Source organism: Ammodytes marinus, assembly GCF_949987685.1.
Source record: "Ammodytes marinus genome assembly, chromosome: 5".
NCBI lineage: Eukaryota > Metazoa > Chordata > Actinopteri > Uranoscopiformes > Ammodytidae > Ammodytes > Ammodytes marinus.
The window spans coordinates 27,401,373-27,422,529 of NC_137234.1; the positions used below are offsets into that span (position 1 = coordinate 27,401,373).

Genomic DNA, 21,157 nt, shown 5'->3' on the forward strand with positions numbered 1-21,157 from the left:
TGTGGTCCTACTCCAGTTATACCCCTTTATGAGCATGAACAGATTCTTCTTTCCCGTAACATGTATATTTCATTGTCAAGACTTTGAGTGTATTTCCTGCCACTGATGATCATTGCTTCTCAAGTAAAACATTAGAGACTGCAAGTCAAGGGGGCTTTTAAACCATTTAAATGTTTAAACATCTCAAAGTGTGCACATACTCCATCATCTTAGGGCTTTCTTTACAGCATGTACACTTTGCACGGCAATAACAATACTTGCCTTCTAGTATGTGGGAAGCACTTCAAAATGTATAGCCAGATCGTTATCGGGGGGTTTCACCCTTGTTCAATAAGACAGATCACCAAGATTTGCTGTCTCCATTTACAGACACTCAATATATTGTCAAAAGTGCAATAACGGATGATTAACATAATTCTTTAATTAATGCCCAGTTCTTTACAATTATCTTGTTTTAACACTCATTTGACTGAAATGATGTGAAACAAACTCAAAATTGTCAGGTGGGAGGGTATTTGCTCATATAATGATAAAAATTTGATGATCCATTACTCATTCTATTTAATGAGCATGTTTCTATGAACATGGTTTTGATCTAGATAAACCTTTCAGTATGTGTTGTTTTAGTATAGGATTATCATACATACACAAAAAAAAAATTAGGTAGTAAAAATATTTTTTTTTATATTTTGCACTTCATTTATGTTACTTCACAGTGATGGAAAGGAATGGAAGTGGTTGTTCAGAGCAGTAACTTAACGTTTTTCATACTGAACCTAGAAATGTGTGGATTTATAGGTTGTTATTTCTGTAAATTAACTTAACAACCATACCTACAGATGTGTCGATTTCCTCTTTAGTTGACATCGCTGTCACTAGTTTTCATCTATGATGCAAGGTGCCTAGCTACTGTATATAGCTATATAGGTAAACCATGACGGTGTGGCAGTGAGCCAGGCTGGCGAAATACCAGGACCTTGAAACTGAAGCAGCTAAAAATTACAGGCTGTCATTTTTAGCTGCTGTCAGCCATCATTACTTTAATTATTTACACCAATGTTCTTGGGTAAACATGTGATCTGTTAAGTGACAACAAATCCCACTAAGAGGAAATATACACATATCTTTGACGCAAACCATGTCTATGCAGCTTGTAAAAATCACATTTCTCTCTTGTGGAACTCAATGGTTGTCAACAATCCATTAAAAGCACATAAGGAAGCCATTTATTTTGATAGTGGGTGACATTTTCATTTCAGTATGAGCAGACTGAGCATACTTTATTCTTCTCAGCTTGTTATACCAGGATCTATACTGTAGTATAACAGTTCCCCGTGCAGACGTACTGCCAGATGGACACTGCAGCTCCTGTCTAGAGACTCATAATACTGCTGGAGAGCTTTTAATGAAAAAGCTATGCAGTGAAGAAAAGTGTCACTCGAGTGCATTATGTTTGTCTACTGTCTGTGTTTTTAATTACTTTTTGATGATAGGCTAATGTGTTTTGTGGCTTTGAGTAGGTAGCTAAGCTTTATCAGATAATGGCAACACAGACACCGCCCTTCTTATGTCGCACCACACACAAATTAGAAGAAAAAGAAACTAAAAGAAAAACAAGTCCAAATGAATCATTTAGCTTTACATACCCAGGGAAACTCCACCGCATGCCAAAACAAAAGGACCAAGCAATCACTGTTGATAGCTCACATGTCATGAGGTGGAAGTTAGTTGTGCATTTGCTGATATCTTGGGTTTATATCTATGTGCATGATTTAAATTATTCAGTGTACATTTTAACCTCATGGTGAGGCACGTGCTGTTTGACCTATGAGGGAGGAAGTGCTCATTTACGATTTTCTTTTCTTCTTCAATAATTAGATATATTCTTGTTTGCGCACAGCATGCCCTGCCGAACAGATATATATCGATTCAACCTAAGTCCGGGGATTGGTGCTCCCAGGAGATGCCTTAAGTTCTACCCTCCCTACCTCTTGGTTTCTTCCCGCAGAGGCCAGCACACTGTGAAAGAACGCAACCACGGAAAGTTGCATACACAATCATGCATGCACACTCAAAAGTCCGGTTGAACAGATACTCTGACTCAGACGTCAGGTACTGTATACGGCCAAAGTATAGATATAGAGTTGGGCTGGATACCATATGGAGAACTTTCACATATCTTTGTATCAGTCATTGGCCGCGTTTCCCAGAATCGATCGTTCTTTGGGGCCAAAGAAGGGTCGAAAGAAGGGTTCGCCAAAGAACGAGCGTTAAGATACGGGTGTTTCCCAGATGGCTTCTTTGGTGCCTTCTTTGGAGAACGCGTAAGTTGAAGCGAAAGAGGCTCTTTGGTGGGAGCTGTCCACCGCGGTCGTGCTGAAACTGAATAAATCGATGCCAGGCGAATCGATCACCCACCTCTTTATCAGCGCATAAGTCACACACAGCGCCCCGTGGTCACCCCCACACAGGTGGAATTAGGCTTTGCATGTATCGTGTGTGTGTGGGGGTGTGTGGGTGCGGGGGGGGGGGGGGGGGGGGGATGTGGCAACAAGTGTATCCAAGTAGTAATCAAGCCCATTAGCGCATATATACCCCGTGGATAGGCACACACATGTGAGAGTGGAAGAAAGCGGCAGAAAAAGAAACAAGCGGGCACCGTCGTTTACCGCGGAGGAGATGGGCGTTAGTGGACGAGGTCTGGCAGCACCGGGCAGTTTTATTCGGGGGAACAAGGGGCAAAAAGAACATCACGGTGAAGAACCGTGTTAGGCAGGCCATAGCCGAAAATATGTCCCCCTCCATCCCATGTGGCCTGCGTGACTGGCGTGCTGTGAGGAAGAAGTGGCAGGAGTTCCAGAACCAAACAAAAAGGAAGAGTGCGAAGGTTTCACTAATCAATCTCCCTTCGTTGCAGGTGATGCAGACGCCCAGGAAAGACAGCGCAGAGTAACCCCTCCCCCATATGGTTTCAATAAACTACTTTGGTTTCCTTTTCAACCATGTATTGTGTGGATCATTTTGCATTGAAATGAGAGTGTCAAACCTATAGCAACAAAAAGTCCCAGGCAATTTGTAATTTATCTAAGCGTAGGTTAATGACGTGTGCGTATTGTGCGCCCTTTCAACAGCATTCCAGTGCCAGACTTTCAGGTAAAGCACTCGGACACTGCAGCAATACTCATAGTGTGCAGGACGTTACATGTAGCCGACATCTGCTGGTTCTGTTTATTTATTTCAGCCTTCAGGCCTGAGAGTTGATATGAGTGATGTGGTGGTTGTGGGTTTATGGTTTAGTGATCAGTGCTTGGTGACTGGTGGTAAAGGGGTAGGGGCTGGGGGTTGTTGGACCTCAGAAGAGGTTGATATGTTCTTAAAAACGCAGCGCAGTCAGAAGCTGCATCTCCGGGGGGCTGAAGGAAAAATTGCATGTGTGTGGAGACACCAGAGTGATCAGCCGTTGGATCTCCGCACGGCCGGGGCAGTCGGTACTTTGCCTGGACGGCCCGGTCTGATAGCACGTCCAGTGGGGAGAAGTGCCGACGCACGTATGCATTTATGTAAACCGTCTGGCTTCGCGCACGGCGAGGCTGTTGTAATGCAGCCATGGTTTCTCACACGCGCGGACTTTGGCAACGCCTTTATAGCAGGTGGAGCCGCTCTGGATGAGGTTCAGCTGAGTTCAATTAAATCTGTTTCCTTGATATCTGTCAAATGCCACAGGGTTGTGGATGTTTTTTTATGTGTAGTACTATAAACTCACATGTGTGTGGAAAACGTAAACGTGTAATTCATTAAAACATTTTTTTCTCTACTATTAGTTTATGTTTATTGCGCCAGGTCCGCATTGAACATTGTTTTTTTATTTCGAAAAGTGGAGGAAATAAATTTCCCTGACGCAGCATGATCACTGACGATTTGGTCGCTAAGAAAGGTTGAAAGAGTGGGTCAGCGCCGTCGTACAGTTCCATCTTAGTGAAAGTACTACTTTCGCTAAGAACGAATCTGGGAAACGCATTCTTCTTTCACAGCGTTCTTAAGAGCGCTCCAAAGTAGTACTTTGCCCAAAGAGGCTCTTAATGATTCTGGGAAACGCGGCCATTGACAGTAGCAGTGTTAAAGCAAACCTCAGTCATGGGTTTGTTTTAAATAAATACATGTTGATTTGCTTACTGGTATTCAATCCAGGTAGACATTTATGTAATTGTTTTCCAATAATTGCCTTTTAGGAATGTAGGCCCCCTGTCCCACTAACGTTCTCAGCACGTCCCCTGCTCATAGTCAATATGAGAAAGCACTGCCAGCTAAATCCAGCCGCGATTCTCACAATGGTAGAAGGGACAACGCCGGGCATTAGATCATCATATGCCCCAGTTGTTCTTCTTCCTTAATAAAAGGGAAAATGAAAGGTCTTTGATAAGTGCAGGCAAGGTCATATCAAATGTAAAGTATGCAGGAGGTGTGATGAGATAGGAGATGAAAGTCTTCTGTTCCATTGTGATAATCTCATAAAGATCCAGTACTGAAGTCAGAGAGGTTGGACTGTTGCGTGAACTTGAACAGTAATAATCAGAATCCATTCGAAGCTATTAATAGGCCACTTTTCAGTTTTTCCTTTGAGATAAGATTAGATAATGGAGGCTCACCCATTCATTAAAAGAGCAAAGCTCAAGAAATGACATGGCTTGTTATGCTGCCTACTACATCCCTTCTACAGGGACAATATATTATGTCATGAAAGGTTATTCCTGTGTATTAGCAATTTGCTTCAAACCTATTGGAAACCACACAAGAGAACAATGGTCATATTTTACCTTAAAAAAATGTATTTCCCCTTCCAATAAATAAGATAACATCTGCTCTGAGATATCATCCCACTGAAACACTCAACAGAGTTCAATGGACACACCTGAATGCACAGCACACTTCAGTGAGCTGCAGTCCCTGATGATCTTGTGTGCGTGTGTTTGTTTGTTTGTTTGTTTGTCCTTCAACGAGTAACAGCCCTTGTTCATCAGCGGGGTGTGGCTTCCTGCATATCCACAGTGGAAATGAGCTCCTAACAGTAGCACTTTACTGGGAGTGCTTGGATGGTCAAGATAGCGGACCCTTGTGGAGCTATTAGCATCCATGAAGTGTCATTGTGAGGACCTGGCTATGTTTTGCTATGTTTGCCGTAGCCAGCCAGTTAAGCCAGCAGAGAGACTTGATGCATAATTTGGCCCCACTGTAAGGGACTGCAACTTGTAATGAGTAAAGTTTTCTGATAAGTTGATTATCTACATTTTAATGCAATGCACAAGCTCTTACATCAAGTGCAAGCAAGTACCAGAGCGGGTTCAGTGTGTGTAGTGCATGTCTGGTCCAGAGCGTAATATAATTATGAATCCATACATGATTGCATTATCTTTTAAAATATATTCCCTTATAGATTGCTGCTTTCATTAGCATACAGTATGTAATAGGTTGACTGTTTTTGAGCCATTTTCATTATATATCAAATCAGAATGTTTACACTCTTCAATGACCTTATAATCATTGTCGTTGTGAACATTGTGATCCCCTCAGAAAATCTGTAACTTCAATATGTACGCATTTTTAATGAGATATTGGGCTAATTTGCATATTTTATTACATTTTTGTTATCTTGGTGAGCACAATTTTATCATTAATGAGATGACGAACGGACCAATGCTTTGTTCAAAGGGTAATATTTGAAGGCATACAGAACAAAGCCGGTGAAATGAATGCAAGTCTGTGTTCTGCAAGGTGAGAAAAAATAAAAGAAGCTTACTGTCCCCAATTAGACGTCAGACATTGAAAGCAACATTTCCCCTTTGCAGAAGAAGGTGTTTTGTCTCTCGCTTGTGTAGCGGTGCTTGTGAAACGGCTGAAAAGGTCATCCAATAAACCTCCAGGTTGTGTCTTGCAGCCCCTACCCGTGGAAGCTTTAATTGTGTGTGTGTGTGTGTGTGTGTGTGTGTGTGTGTGTGTGTGTGTGTGTGTGTGTGTGTGTGTGTGTGTGTGTGTGTGCGTGTGCGTGTGCGTGTGCGTGTGTGTGTGTGTGTTTGTGTGTGTGTGTGTGTGCGTTTGTGTGTGTGTGCGCGCACGTGTGAGAGAGGAGAAGTGTGTTGACCTTACATTCCTTCACCTGTTCATCTATACACCTCACTCTAGTCTCTATAGCAACTATTGTCCTCCTTCATAACGGCAGCAACAGTGGACCTGTTTGTTCTTCAGTGCCTCTGTGCTGCACAACATAGAACTTACCATCCAGACCCCGCTGTCATTAACTTGTTACTCTGTCTCATTGTATTCCTTTGAGATGTGTACATCAACTGATTAAAAAAACAAGAACAATTGCTGACAGTGTTCCTAAGGTTCCACTGGGTGATTGGACACCACTCTTCCGGCACATCATGTTCCCAGCACACTGCACTATACGCCGAAGGTTTTTTCTTATATTAATAGCTGAGTGACATAATCCTGTCCACTCCTAATGCACGTCCCATGTCTCCTGTCTCTCTGTGGAGCCCGCGACCGGAGGTGTTGCTTCAAGACCATCTCACATGCGGTGGTAATGGAAGACGAGCGTGGACAAAACAAGTGAGCAAGTGAGGCGAATAGCAACATCACTTAGGAAGGGGTCATCTTCAAGAAAGGACCTGTTGACATTATTGGACAACGTTTTGCAAAGATAATGAAATGCAAACACTGTCTTAACTTGTGTTGTTTTAACTTCTTCTTCTCAATTTTCCCACCACTAGACGGAAGGGTTCGTAAGGTTTAGTAAGAGTAAAATTCATGGACTTTTCCAGTGCTTTCAAGATAGAAGTTCAACTTCTTCATGAACCACAAAGCTATACATACTGTGTAGAAGAAAAACATGCCTTCGCCTTTGACGTAATACATTGTCATTGGCATGTTTTGTCAAATGTAACGGTATTATAATAGGTATATTGTCAATCAGCAAATGTAAAGAGGTGTGTACAGTGTGGTATTATATAAGTTATTGACAAGACAATTGTGTAAACTACACAGGACTTTGTTGACGATCCCAATGTCAGTGTGGGCAACATGGAGGAAATCTGGCATGTTCCAGTGATGTGTTCAGATTTCAGGCACATTTTAAACTTTGAAAACACAAGAAAAAAAAATCCTCCAATTTCCTGTGATTTTAGCACCGCAGTGTTGAGGGTTTTACTGGAATGGAGCTGAAAACAAGACGCGCACCAACCAGTAGCCGACCAAAAAATGCCCTGTTGATGTGGAAAATGGCAAGGGGCGCATGAGGCAGTCAACTATATGCAAATATCCGGTCAGGACAACAGTGTAATGATTAATGACTTTTGTGTGTGCTGTATAGGTCACTTCATTCCAGCACCACAGACAGCTCTGGAAGCAGCACATCCCAAAGCAAGACCGTCTTTGTCAGCCTGTATTAGGCGTGTGACGGCTCCTTTTCTTTTCAGAGACAACAGGACTTTTGCACAAGTCATGTAAAATAAAGTAAGCTGACCAAGTGAGAAAAAACCTTTCGCCCTGTTTCATTATAAACTTTGTCCCTGTGTCGGAATAACTGATGTATGCATGGAAATATTATACAGCAATGGCAAATGATCCCTTTTTTCCCCTTTGTTAAAACAAAACACCAAATGACGCAGGTCTGGAACAAGGTTCATGCCTTTCCTCTCCTCATGCCAGGTGTGAACAACTCTACTTCCTGTCTGAGAAAGCATATTTCTGATTCAGCTGCAATGCCTTGGGCTTGAATTATTCTGTTAAAGGTTCAGTAAGCGGAATGGTCAGTTTAGCTAACTTCCTGTCAGTGACTGCAGTTAGCAGTCCCCTCCCTCATCCACGTCACCACATTAATGCACTGCGGTCATCAAGCAGCGAGTTATCTAGCATCATCTCAGATCCATAGGTGTGATAAAACATGATAAAAACCATCAAAACAGACATTGGGAAGGAGTTTTAGCTGCTCCGCCATTGTAGGCGCATACACATTCACCCATATGTCGCTCTGCATGTGCACCGGCAGTGAGAAGGGTGCCGGTTTGTAGCGTTCTCTCTTCTGATTGGTTATTAGTAGTGCAGAGCGAGTGACTGAGAGATCGGCTTTATGAAACGCGCACACTATAAAAGTGATCACTGTATGAATAAAGAGCGATTTAACACTTATATTCACATAAATAAATCGCTTACTTCACCTTTAAGTTAAGGAGCATACTCATGCCACTCCTCAAATGTGGCACATTGCTCAAAGGTAACAATGTATCCTTGAGGAAAGTGACTTTTTTCCCACAATAAATAGTAGTAATAGTTTTTTTACCAATAACTCTGACTTGTTCTAGCCTCGGCAAACTCTTAATGATCTGTTGCTTATTTACACATACCGTATAGCAGACATGAAACCAGAACAGCATTCATTTTGAGTTGTGTATTTTTCAACTGAATTAAAATCCAATTGAAGTCCAATATTCACTCTTCCCATCGTTGGTCTGATCTCTGTTGTTCACCAACTCCTGAGGGTAATATCTATCTTTTTAGCAGTGTCACGCTTTTTCACCAGCGACTTGCTAACTGTGTGTGACTGGCACAGGAGGTGTCTACAGAAGGGTTCTAGAGCTTTTTCTTCTGAAAGCAACCGCCAGTTGCTGCTGAAAGCCAAGTTATAAAGAGCTTTGAGATTGAAACCTAAACAGGACATTTGCGCAGGCAAAACAGTGAGCCTAAAAATTATGAAACTGCTTAGTGCATCCCCCCCCCCTCTTAACATTACACATAGTCATTCAACCCATTCATTAATTCATATGAGTGACTCGGCTAAAACAATCTAGCAGATTGGGTTTGTCCTAACAAGCAACAACTTTAAATATTACAGATACCAAATTGCACATTTTTCGTTATGGTCATATTGATATCTGCTGTTTCAATTTTAAAGTATGACACAGATGATAAGAAAGAGATTAGAAGTGCCTTGCAGTAACAAAAAAAAATCATTTTCCTGCAGATAAAACAGAGTGATGAAAAGAACTCCCAGCCTGAATATATGTCCATTCTTTGGGATTTTTGCATTCATTTTTTTTTTGAAGAATTGCATTATGGGGAATATGCAGAAAGACAGGGGGAAAAACAGTATAACGTTCTATCCTACATCTTAAAACCTATGTTGAATCACCTAGACTAGATTATACACGTTCTATTCTTGCACGCGGTTGCTTAGAAATGGTCTCTCTTTGAAGGACTGACCTAGTTGTGGTTTTTATCTTTTTTTGCTCCAATTACATCTTCACAAAACACATCCAACCCGCAAATGCAGACAAGACCAATTTACTTTGAAATATAAGGAACGTAGAGGCCCTGACAATGGAGAACTCTGCAGTGAAGTAACAATACATCGTACTTAAATCAGACCTAATTAATTTCTTTACCTGGGGTTCATTTGACATTCACCTTGTTGGCTTACTACACCAGGGAGCGTCCTGGTAATTACATTTTAAAAGAACAGAACCACGGGAGATCAGGCAACCCACAGAGTGAGAGAGAGAAAGACAGCTTACGTGAAAAAGAGAGAGGGAAGGTCAGAGAGCAACTGTGAAACAATGTTAGGAACATAGTTTTGTGCTCTGTGACCAGAAAGCAGATATTGTACATGTAGCTGTGTCGAGTGTCATGGAAGAGATTTGGTGATTTCTACAGAATGGAATAAGTGGACGGGAGTATAGATCGGTGGTAGGGAGAAAACAGACGTGAGACAAAGGCGCTCAAGCAATGCTGGCCACTCAGTGATGCTGCACAACATACACTGTTTTTTGACAAAACATTTTTTTGTCAATATCAGTGCCTTAAAGCTCCCATATTATACACTTTTCGGTACTATTATACACCATATTATATGGTCTTAGTGGTCCCTAATACGTTTTTCTTCAATTGTTTGCTGAAAAAAACTTTCAGATAATTTATTGTACTATGCTGATGTTCAGCTAATCTCACAATGGCCTATTTTTTAAAAAGAGCTGCAGCTCCCCTCGTAAATATACAATCTTTGAGCTCCCCCCGCCCACTGTCTGGAAGCGAAGCCAGATACGCCTCGCCCTCTGTCTGTTTGTAAACAATGATGACGTATTTGCTGGGCCTGTTAGCACAGTTAGGTTTAGCCTACCCATGAGAAGAACCAAGTCTAGTGCTAGTAACGCACTTTGAACAGTTTGACATGACCTATCCTTGTCTACATGACAGACTATGTTCATACAGATGCACTGACAGCCACACACTAATGGAAACGGCATGTTCACAATAAAAATGCTGCAAAAGATGGTGGCTACTGCGAAGCTAGCTCGGGAGCTAGCTGCTAACAATACCACTAAAATCAGTGAAAAAATTATCTTCAAAGTCAGACTTCTTCAGTATACCTTCCAATCCTTTGTCCTGTTAAAAACGAGGCATTTCCAGACTGGTGTGGGGAATAGGAATATGTTTTTATGAGCAAAAGCTGAATGCTTGTCCCAAAGCTAATAGCTATACACCAGTCAGGCAAAAATACCAATAAAAACATTTATTTCAGTTTCACTGTTTGAAAAAAAGCACAAGTAGCTTCCTATCCGTTGTGTTATTAAAAACGAGGCTGCTGTGGTTAAGATAAATTAGTGGATTATGCAACATTCATCATGTTTTGCCGTACTACAGGCATCTTGTCGCTTAGCAACAAGCAAACAACATGGAGGTGAAGGAATATTTTTCCAGAGGATCTCGGGGCCGTGGACCAATAAGAAATAGGGGGTGGACTGCACAGTGTAAGCTTCTGGCTTTCCAGTTTTTGACGTCAGAAACGGGGATAATTCTGACTGGAGTATATTGGGTGGAGAGGTGGAGGGTTTCAGAAAAGGGGAGAGTGAGAAAAGGAGAGAGCTTTATTTTTTTTGATACTTTGGCAGTCTGTAGGCACACCGTAGACCCATAATTATGTTCAAAAACATCGGAAAAGTGCATTTGCACAATATGTGAGCTTTAAATTGTTTGGTCTAAGTTGCCGGTACAGGCATTGATTTTAACCTTATAAAAATAGCGTTGTTACACTGATGGTCTCATTTGCTGTTACATGTCATTTCTAATCATATAATCATCAGAGGAAAACATTTAATTGTTTCATAAACATTTAAAAGTTCCCTAGAAGGAGGTGTGATTGCAATTGTCATGGTGGCCCGGGAGGAAAAAGCTACAGCAATAGTTTGGCATTTTCAGAAAGAAGGTCACTCGCTTTCTTGCAGTGTTATAGATGAGAAGATACCACCCTCGTCTGTATCTGAATTGAAGGCTGCAGCCAGTAGACAGTTAGCAATTTAATTTGGACTACAGGGTCTATGAGTGTGATACTGCCTTTTGATCACCTTTTGCCCTGCACGCCTTTCCATCCTCCTCTGTGTGTCAGCTGTCTCTGGGCGGAACCCTTTCTGCACGGGCTGATATTAAAAACTCATCATCTGCCAACCACAAAGAATTGTGGGAAAAGGTCAGTGATGATGTCAGCCTCCCATGGGTGGTGGAGAGCTGCAAACGCTTGCTCAATCTCTCTCTCTGACACACACACACACACACGCGCACACACACACACGCACAAACACACACACACACACACACACACACGCACGAACACACACATACACACACACACACACACACACACACACACACATAGACATTCAATCACATACTATACAACCTCATACACAACCTCATACACATTCAAAATGATACACACATATACATCAATATACACTTGTGCATGCACATACATTATTGTAGACAAACAGATGCGGACATAAACTAAATGTAGAACATGTACTGTCAAAATCAATCCATCCAAATAAATACATAGTGTATGTGGGCACATATAGATGCACAAAAACACACATAGACAGGCACAGGCAAAAAACACAATCATACAGTATAAGCAAACAGGCAAACATAGTGTAAACATATTCATGAATACAGAATGAAGCGCAGAACTGACAAGCACACACACATACAATGGCAAAGCTCTTGCGATTTCTCCTGTCACTGCTCTGTGTGAACCCAGTATGATGCCTTGCTCTATGGATATTTCATAGGTTCCAGCAATTGTAATAAATCTTTCATCAAGTTACATCTCATTGTGTGTGTACATGAAGCTGGGGCAGGTGTGTCTACTGCCTAAAAACAAGCGATCTGTAGCTCTGAGGTAATTGTTTAAAAAAAATAAAAAAAAACAACCAGAGGATTAAGTTCAACATAGCCCGACTTTCTTGAGTAAGTGGGTTTAATCTACTGCACCTATATTGGAATCTTAAAAAATTATTAAACAGCATTTCATATGGAAGTAAATGTTATACTGATTCGTAATATAGTTAACTATCATTTTATGCTACCTGTGATTTGTCAAAGGTTTATTTTTCAAACGGTGTTCATATATATATAGAGTGGCCTATATATAAATTCAGAAGTATATCTGAAGCTCACGAGGTTTCACTTCGAGTTTAGTGGGAGACTGTATGGCTTGCTGCTATGAGACCATAGTTGCATGTTGTAACACATTTGATGTTAAGTGGCGCCATCTCATGTTAGAAACATGGTACAACTGCAGGGACATGACAAAGGATAGAACAATGAAGATCCCAAGAAATTGTTCTAAAAAGACAAGATATACTGCATGTCGTTGAGTTACCACATGAACATCGTACATACACTTTCTACTTCAAGCAATGCTCTGTGTTTAATACCCTCCAGACATGCTGCTGTGTTGAAAGCTGATCACCAGATGTTTTCTGTCATGACCAAAAAAAAGAAAAAGAAAAAAAATATCCCAGAAAACAGGCCCAGGTGGCTCTAAAAAGCACCAGATGGAGGTAAAAGCCTTCAACCAATAGCAGCAGTGACCCAGGAATCATCCATGATGTCTGTGACATACTTTTGGACCTAAATCAATTAGAATATCATTTGGATGAACCATGAATGATCACACGGCCAGAAACCACAATGCCAAACATTTCATATTTGGATTTTTTTAAAGCACAGATGTTCTATTTTTTTGTACGTGAACCTGTCATGCATTCTTTCTTTGGTAAGCCTTCCATCTCTCCAGTCCAGGAATAACCATTGCTTTGGAAAGGTTGTGGAGACATTGGATGATAGTACGTCTTGCCCAATAGTCTAGAATTACAAGCAAAGCAATGACAAGGCAACTTTGTAATAGTTGCTTCTGAGCTGTTTGTTATAATGAAGTCTAATATGAAAGTTGTAATCCTGCCAGTGGAAACACCCTTTGTCTCTGACTGGCGAAATAACACGTCTGGTCTCGTGAGGATTAAGTGTGCTTGGCGATGTTAAGCAAGATAACGTTTTAATGTGAATATTCATTAACTGTGTGTGTGTGTGTGTGTGTGTGTGTGTGTGTGTGTGTGTGTGTGTGTGTGTGTGTGTGTGTGTGTGTGTGTGTGTGTGTGTGTGTGTGTGTGTGTGTGTGTGTGTTGTTCACACAGGATGGTGCTGACCATGCCACTGTAGGGCCTGGATAACAACGTTTAGTGAACAGCGTTTTGCCCCGTGTGAGGGCCGGTGCAGACGTGTCCGCAAGGCCATCTGGAGACGATTACTACAAAACTTCAGTATTGACCAATAGGGGGATTGAACTGTATTGGTTATTCTTAGCTCTCCCACTCTCTTCCCAGAGGTTTTCTCTATCATTCCCCAAACTCATACACAAACTCCAGAGAGCGGAAGGGTGCGGGCGAGAGAGAGTCAGAGAGAGTGGGAGAGAGAGAGTGGGCTGGGAGGGACTGTGGGGTGAGGTCCACTTGGATCCAAATCAACTGGACAAGGCAACTAGCTCAGAGACACAAGACATAAAGTTCTCCTTTCAACACGACTTTCTGACTGCAACAGGAGGTGTGGGGGTGGGGGGGGTCAGGCAGAATATTCAGCCATTGAAACAACAATCAAGGATTTTTTTCCAACACCGTGAGACTGTTGTAAACTGTGACTGAGGCCAAAGGATTGATCTATTTTTTCCATTGGCTCATTTTCAGAGAGTAAGACTGTTTTAGTGGGCTGTGCTCTCTGCAGGATAGGCTCAGAGAATACAGGAAAAGGTCTCACTGTCTGTCACTGACCAGGCATTTTCACACGCAGAGAGGAGTGTGTAGTTGTTACTGCAACAGCAGACGTTTTCTTAGCACTGCGTTTACAGTAAGTAAGAGTAGTAATGTCAGGCAGAGTGCTTCCTGTCCTTCTCCTGTCTCTCTATCTGGCTGTGGGTTGGGTGTGGAGCCAGGGTTCCCCCCAGGACGCCTTCATAATCCAGTACATGGAGAGGAGACTGGCTCAAATAGAGGTAAGTGCCCACTAAAGCTGGCACCTGCATTGCAAAATAAGTTAAATCAGAGCGTTAACATCGCAGACCTTGGCTATTGCTTGCTACACTTGCCATAGATTTACAGTTTATTTTTCTCTTCTCTTTTAAGCCTTAGTGCGGCCACAAAATGTTGATGTTGTTGATAATACTCCTAAGAAAAAACCTGTATGTAGGCTACAGTAGAAGGAATGGAATCCATGTGCGATCACCAGAGGCTTACCTCATCAAGATGCACTGACAGCGTTGTTGTTTACTCAGAATTCCTCATGGGGCTGACAGAAGTTACGCAGTATAGCTTTAAAGCTTTTCTTGCTATCATTTTAGAAAAATCCGACTTTAGTGATTTACACAGTGAAACAATCCCTTGTTCTGACTTCACACCATGCTCAGATCATCTGGCTGACATATTTTGGCACTCCCTCAGCTGTCTGACTGACACACAGTATTTTTAAATGTTTTCCCACTATGGGTTCTATTATTTTGAGTCTTAGACTATATGTCAGAATATGTTTATCAGATCTGTAGGGAATCAGGATGCTGTAAGATTCAGTAAGGTAACGTATGATACAATTTAATATCAGAGTACTTGTGCATATTGTATCATGAAGATCATCAATGGTTAATGCTCAAGCTACAGTAAGACCAAGAGTGACATATCTGGCTAGTATTAGCCAACCTTCATCTAGGCTGCTGGTCATACCAAACCAAGTTAGCCAGAATCAGAAAAAAACACAAGTGTATTGGAATAATAATTGTAAGTCGTAAGTAATTGTAATGCTTATACGAGGTTTTTGAATTTGTATATAACAAATGTTTTGTTATCTCTTCTTGCGTGCTGAATGGGATACCATTTTACGTTACTTACTGAATAGCAGCCAAAGACAACCACATTCAAATGTAGATTAACTGTGGCACAAGTAAATAAGCATAACCCGATGCACCATGTCACTTATACCCAAATATCTACCTTGAGTTTGATGACATTAACCGCCGTTACAGCTGCCTTAACCTATACCGGTCAGGCTGGAGCGGCTACGTACCTGAGCATATTGAAATGTGCATATTATTAAATGTGAATTCACCAATTTGTAAGAGGAATGTAATATTTATTCTTTTAAAAGGCATATATTCTGGCTTTTATTCTGTATTCACAACCATTTTTTTTCTCTGTGGCTCAACGTTGACATCAGGAGCGTCTGAACCAGTGTGAGCAAAGCACAGTGGGCGTCACCCAGAAGACCTATGACCTGTCCTCTGAGATCAGGGGCTACCTGTCCACTCTCAATGTTGTGAGGTAGGCCTGTCCCCTAAGTGGACAACTTTATTGTTGACAATATCTTTTACACTTAGTTATAATTTCCATTTTCTGTAAGGTTTCATTTGAATTTGATCGACTCTTTTACACTTAGTTTTTATTTCTATTTCCCGCATGGTTGAATTTAAATTGTATTTATTAACACTAAGTTTGCATTTCTGTTGTTGCAAAGTTTTATCTATATCTATCTATCTATCTATCTATCTATCTATCTATCTATCTATCTATCTATCTATCTATCTATCTATCTATCTATCTATCTATCTATCTATCTATCTATCTATCTATCTATCTATCTATCTATCTATCTATCTATCTATCTATCTATCTATCTATCTATCTATCTATCTATCTATCTATCTGTCTGTCTGTCTGTCTGTCTGTCTGTCTGTCTGTCTGTCTGTCTGTCTGTCTGTCTATCTATCTCTCTTTCTAACATGAATGAGAAATGTTTCTGCTGTGTAGGTCAGAGGTGAAGGGCCAGGTGGACAGTGTGTCAGAGCGTGTGGAGCGGGTGGAGAGAGAGCTGGAGTATCTGGAGAACAAGATCCCCGGCCAGACTGACATCGAGATGGAGGAGGCACTGCTGGAGCAACAGATAGAGGCCGCCCAGCTGGACCTGCTGAAAAAGAAAGCCGAGATCAAAATGGATATTGGTGTGTGTGTGTGTGTGTGTGTGTGTGTGTGTGTGTGTGTGTGTGTGTGTGTGTGTGTGTGTGTGTGTGTGTGTGTGTGTGTGTGTGTGTGTGTGTGTGTGTGTGTGTGTGTGTGTGTGTGTGTGTGTGTGTGTGTGTGTGTGTGTGTGTGTGTGTGTGTGTGTGTGTGTGTGTGTGTGTGTGTGTGTGTGTGTGTGTGTGTGTGTGTGTGTGTGTGTGTGTGTGTGTGTGTGTGTGTGTGTGTGTGTGTGTGTGTGTGTGTCGCAGTGATGGTTACAGCATTTGTCCAACTAGTCATCCAGGTCAAAGGTGGAGTCAGGGATTCTGGAGAATGCCTGTTGACAACTTAAATTTTTTGACAAAAACAGTGAATTTTCCATCACAATTCGCTTCCTTTCCGTACTGTGTGTGCACTGGAAACAAAAAAACGCAGTGTTGTTACAGAGGCTGGGTTGGAAAAGGGTATGTTAACAAAGGGGTCTACCGTAGCTAGCACCAATGTCCGTTTACAGAGCCTAGGCGGTGTATTAAAACTGGATTTCTTTTCTTTCCGGCGCACACACAGGTAGCAGATCGTGAGGAGATATTCACTGATTTTGACGGAAAGTGCTTTTTGACAACAAACGTTCTCCAGAATCGCTTACTCCACATAACATATATCAAGGGATGAGAAAGAAAGGGCGAAATGAGGAAAATAACAAGATATTACAAGTGAAGGGGAAGATAATCAGAGCCAGAAGAATAGAAGCAGGCACAACATGTCCTGTGCAGCACAATGTCCTACAGTTCAATAAAATCCCATTCATTTAATCCTCTCTCTCTCCCCATCCTCTCCAGACTGTCACACAGCCCTGAGTCAAATCAAGTCTCTCAAGATTGTGCAGAGGGCAGGAGACATCTATGGTTCCTGGTTCAAGGACCCGTCTGAAGGATCGGCTAAGGTCTGTACTCTTAAAAGATGATGTAATTACAGTGATAATGGACGTGTTCAGAGTGTTTTTTTGGGGGCGGGGGTGTAATTCATCCCGTGATTAGCATTGACTTGATGCTCTTTAACAGTTCTAGTTGGATAGGAATGATTGATGACATTGTGATGTTGCCCCGCTCAACTGAAAAAGGAGTCAAATACACATTCATCTAGTTTAGCAGTGTATTTTTTTCTTACTCATATGGGTATCTCAGATGTTTAAAGAATAAATAATAATGGATGATTTTCTTTCTACGAAAACACTTTTTGTGAATGTGTAGTTTTTTTCGGGCTTTAGTCGATCAAAGATAAAAGCTATAATTTGGCATTTTACAATGACAATAATAAGCAAGGGAGAAATCAGAGTTGCTAATTGTATACATAGCAGAGATTTAAAAATAGCATATAATTATCTTTTATATCAACAATGGAATTTCAAAGCTGAGTTGGAAACAATACAAGTCTGACTCACTTGTTGTCAACTGTAAATCTCTCAGATCTACCTGCTAAGTGGAATCCGTAACAACACCCTGCTGGAGTATGTTTCTCTGCACAGTTTCACGGAGAGGACCAGCACCCTGCCAGCGAAGGTGGTCAAGCTGCCGTCCCATTGGCAGGGAACTGGTCATGTGGTCTACAATGGATTCCTCTATTACCACAAGGCAGACACGCCCAACCAAATACTGAAGGTGAGTGACTGCTGTAGAGTTAACCATTACATACTATTGTATTTGCAAGTGCATTTCTCATCAATGCATTTGTCTGCTCATTTGCACACTGTTTTATAACATATAAAACAGGTTGGATCAAATGTAAGTTTATTTATTGATCATAATTGTAAAGGTTGGCATTGCTTGGCAACAGTTACTGTAAACGGTTGCTGATTGCAATTCACTGATTTTGGACTTTGACTTGTCGACAGTGTAAAAATAGACTGGTTAAAAAGTATTGGCTGGAGACGGTCATTCCACTGGAATTATTAAAGTCACCGAGCGAGTAGCTGACTTTTATCTTTGCCACTCCGAGTTAGCTGAGGTCAGTGAACGAACAATGCCAACAGAAACTATTTTTTTCCAGTAAAGTGAGCCAACTTTTTCTCAGGATAGCATTAATGTTTTGGAGCAGATGTAATCGCTGCAGATAGTTACATGGGAAAGAGTATGTTTCCCTAAAAATGTAATGAAATACAGTATAACAATGAAGCACATTATAATACCCATATCTACATGGGCTAACTACAGTATATTTCTTTCTGGAATATCTGAAATATTTCATCAAGTATAGGATGAATTGCTATGAAACTTTATACCGACATTTCTTGTTACCAGACAATGAATATATACCAATTTTGGCCCTCTTTACTTCTCCTCACAACCCCAAGGTTGACATTTGTGGGTTTGAGTGCAATGTCTCTGCCACTACTGGATGTATTGCCATTAAAATATCATACAGATATATGACTTTAAGGAAATCAAAACGACTTGAATAGTATTTCAGAATTGGTCTTTTCCTGTTTGCATCACTTAAAAAAGGTTGAGCTGTTGAATGGCACAGTGGTGGACAGTACACTGCTACCAGGAGCAGGTCGCCTTCCAGTCTACAGTCTGAACCCCAACACATACCTGGACCTGGCTGTCGATGAGCTTGGCCTCTGGGTCATCCATGCTGACCCTGAGTACGGAGGAAACCTGGTCATTACCAAACTGGATCAAAGTTGAGAGTACAACCCCCTTCACGCATAAGCTACTGTATGTATACCATAGTAACTTATAAGTCTATAATGGGCACATTTTATGTTTCTGCCATCAGGAACTTTGGCAGTGGAGTACACCTGGGATACACAATGTAGAAGCCATGATGCTGAAGGAGCCTTCCTAATATGTGGGACCCTCTATGTGGTCTACAACACGCGCTCCGGAGGACGATCCACCATACAGTGTCTGTACGACATCCATGACACCATCCACAGGTTGGATTACACACAGACAGATCGCCAAGATAGTTACAGCCTAGATGCTACTGACACAAGCCCGGTGTTCTGATCATTAACCATCTATACATGTAAATGTATACAAACACACAAAATTGGTAAACTGCATGTTAAAGGTGGTGTCAAAATTACTTTTTGTCAAAATCATTGAATATCTCCTCACGATCCGCCACCTGTCCGTGATGTGTGTGCACTGAAAAGAAAATCCAGTGTTAATACACAGCCAGCTCTGTAAACGGGTATACAAACAAAGGGGCCCACTGCAGCTAGCAACATGGCTGTTTACAGAGGCTAGGCTGTGTATTAACACTGGATTGTTTTTCAGCGCACCCACTCATTAGCAGATCGTTAAAACACATTCACTGATTTTGATACAAAGTGATTTTTGAACACAAAGCAGGATCGCTGACTCCACCTTTATATCACAGCTATTTTAAAATCCAGATTTGCACAAGCATACTTTGCACACCCATCATCACAATTCCACAACTAAAGCATTTTGTCTTTTCATTTGATCAACATTTTTGTTCCTTTGGGCACCATCCTTCTGCAGTGGTGAGAGTCCTGTGATGTTCTTCCCAAAGCGCTACACCAGCCACAGCAGCATCCACTACCACCCTGGAGAAAAACAACTGTATGCCTGGGACGACGGCTACCAGACAGTTTACAAAGTGGAGACACTGAGAAGTGACCAAGTCACTGCAGAGTGAAGATGATCCACACCATTTAGAAAATGTTTGTGAGCAAAAAAACAAAAACAAAAAAATACACATCACCTATAAAAGCATAAAATATCAAAAAGATTGACAGGTATCATATCCTATTGTTGTTCAGTCTAATGGTCCTTTGCTGGTAATGGATGCTTTCTTTATCACTTTTATCGTTATATATATATACAGATTATGTCCAACCAAAGGCATTTTATACGTTACTTTTTCAGCACAATAAAGAACATTTACGTGAATAAAGAATGTTTATGATGAAATGAATGATTTACAATATTAACAATAAGAGGTTGTAGCACACTGTTCCAGATGAGGCCATTTAATCGAGAAACGGTTTGGAAACTAAGTGGGACAAATTGCTACAACGACTGAAGCAACATGTGTACCATAGCCGTTCGTGAAATTAAAACAGCAGAACTTTATGTAAATTTCCGTGGACACGATGGGGAATATGTCCTGATTGCAGGCTTTGAATCTGTTACGGGTTGGTCAACAGCCAATAAAGTGTTTTAGATTGAGCAAGGCGGTGTGTAACTGTTTCAAACATGATCACATCCTATCATGCATTTGTGCCAAATGGTGATAAAATTGGGTTTTGATCAATTGTGGTACAATTTTGACGTGTTTCGTTTTATGAATTATGAAAAGTATTTAGACCACGTCTCTATCAGTGATGCAGTGATGCACACACTGGAAACTAGTAGCAACGAAAACATGCACAGTGTTCAGGGCTTGTATCTTCCAGCAAGCTGGATTGTCAGCTCACCTCACAAAATATTTGATAATTTTTATTTATTGTTTGTTATTTATAAACAACATTTAGTTAAATGTTGTTTTTTGGTTTATATATGACCATGTGAAGGGCATAAAATTGCATAAAATTAATTTGCTGGCATTACATGTTAGATTATAATTTAATATCAAAAGCACTTGGAACTACTTTTTCTAAATAACTTTAGTTAACCAACGTAGATTTCTCTGTAGGGTAAAAGGCCATACACAGGTTTTTAGATACCGAGGTCAGAAATGAGGCGATTATGCATGCCATCAGAATATTGCTAAATTAATACATTCATGTTGCCTGCACTGCTCCACCCTCCTTCCACTCTCAT

General features: G+C 41.1%; 1 protein-coding gene across 1 annotated transcript; it reads left to right on the forward strand.

Annotated features, from left to right (window-relative positions):
• The first annotated feature begins 13,888 nt into the window (after window positions 1-13,888).
• Window positions 13,889-20,567, forward strand: olfml1 (olfactomedin-like 1). Its single transcript, XM_080027313.1, has 8 exons — window positions 13,889-14,371; window positions 15,583-15,686; window positions 16,173-16,363; window positions 17,201-17,304; window positions 17,828-18,019; window positions 18,863-19,043; window positions 19,140-19,299; window positions 19,874-20,567. Exons 1-8 carry the CDS (start codon window positions 14,243-14,245, stop codon window positions 20,028-20,030), a joined length of 1,218 nt encoding a protein of 405 aa, XP_079883439.1. The 5' UTR covers window positions 13,889-14,242; the 3' UTR covers window positions 20,031-20,567.
• The last annotated feature ends 590 nt before the right edge of the window (window positions 20,568-21,157 follow it).

What these genes read in the sequence shown, in the direction of transcription:
- olfml1 (XM_080027313.1), top strand. Translation starts at nt 14,243, where the DNA reads ATGTCAGGCAGAGTGCTTCCTGTCCTTCTCCTGTCTCTCTATCTGGCT. An exon ending in CGTCTGAAGGATCGGCTAAG is followed by an intron (nt 17,305 to 17,827) that starts GTCTGTACTCTT and finishes TAAATCTCTCAG; the next exon opens with ATCTACCTGCTAAGTGGAAT. An exon ending in CGCCCAACCAAATACTGAAG is followed by an intron (nt 18,020 to 18,862) that starts GTGAGTGACTGC and finishes CACTTAAAAAAG; the next exon opens with GTTGAGCTGTTGAATGGCAC.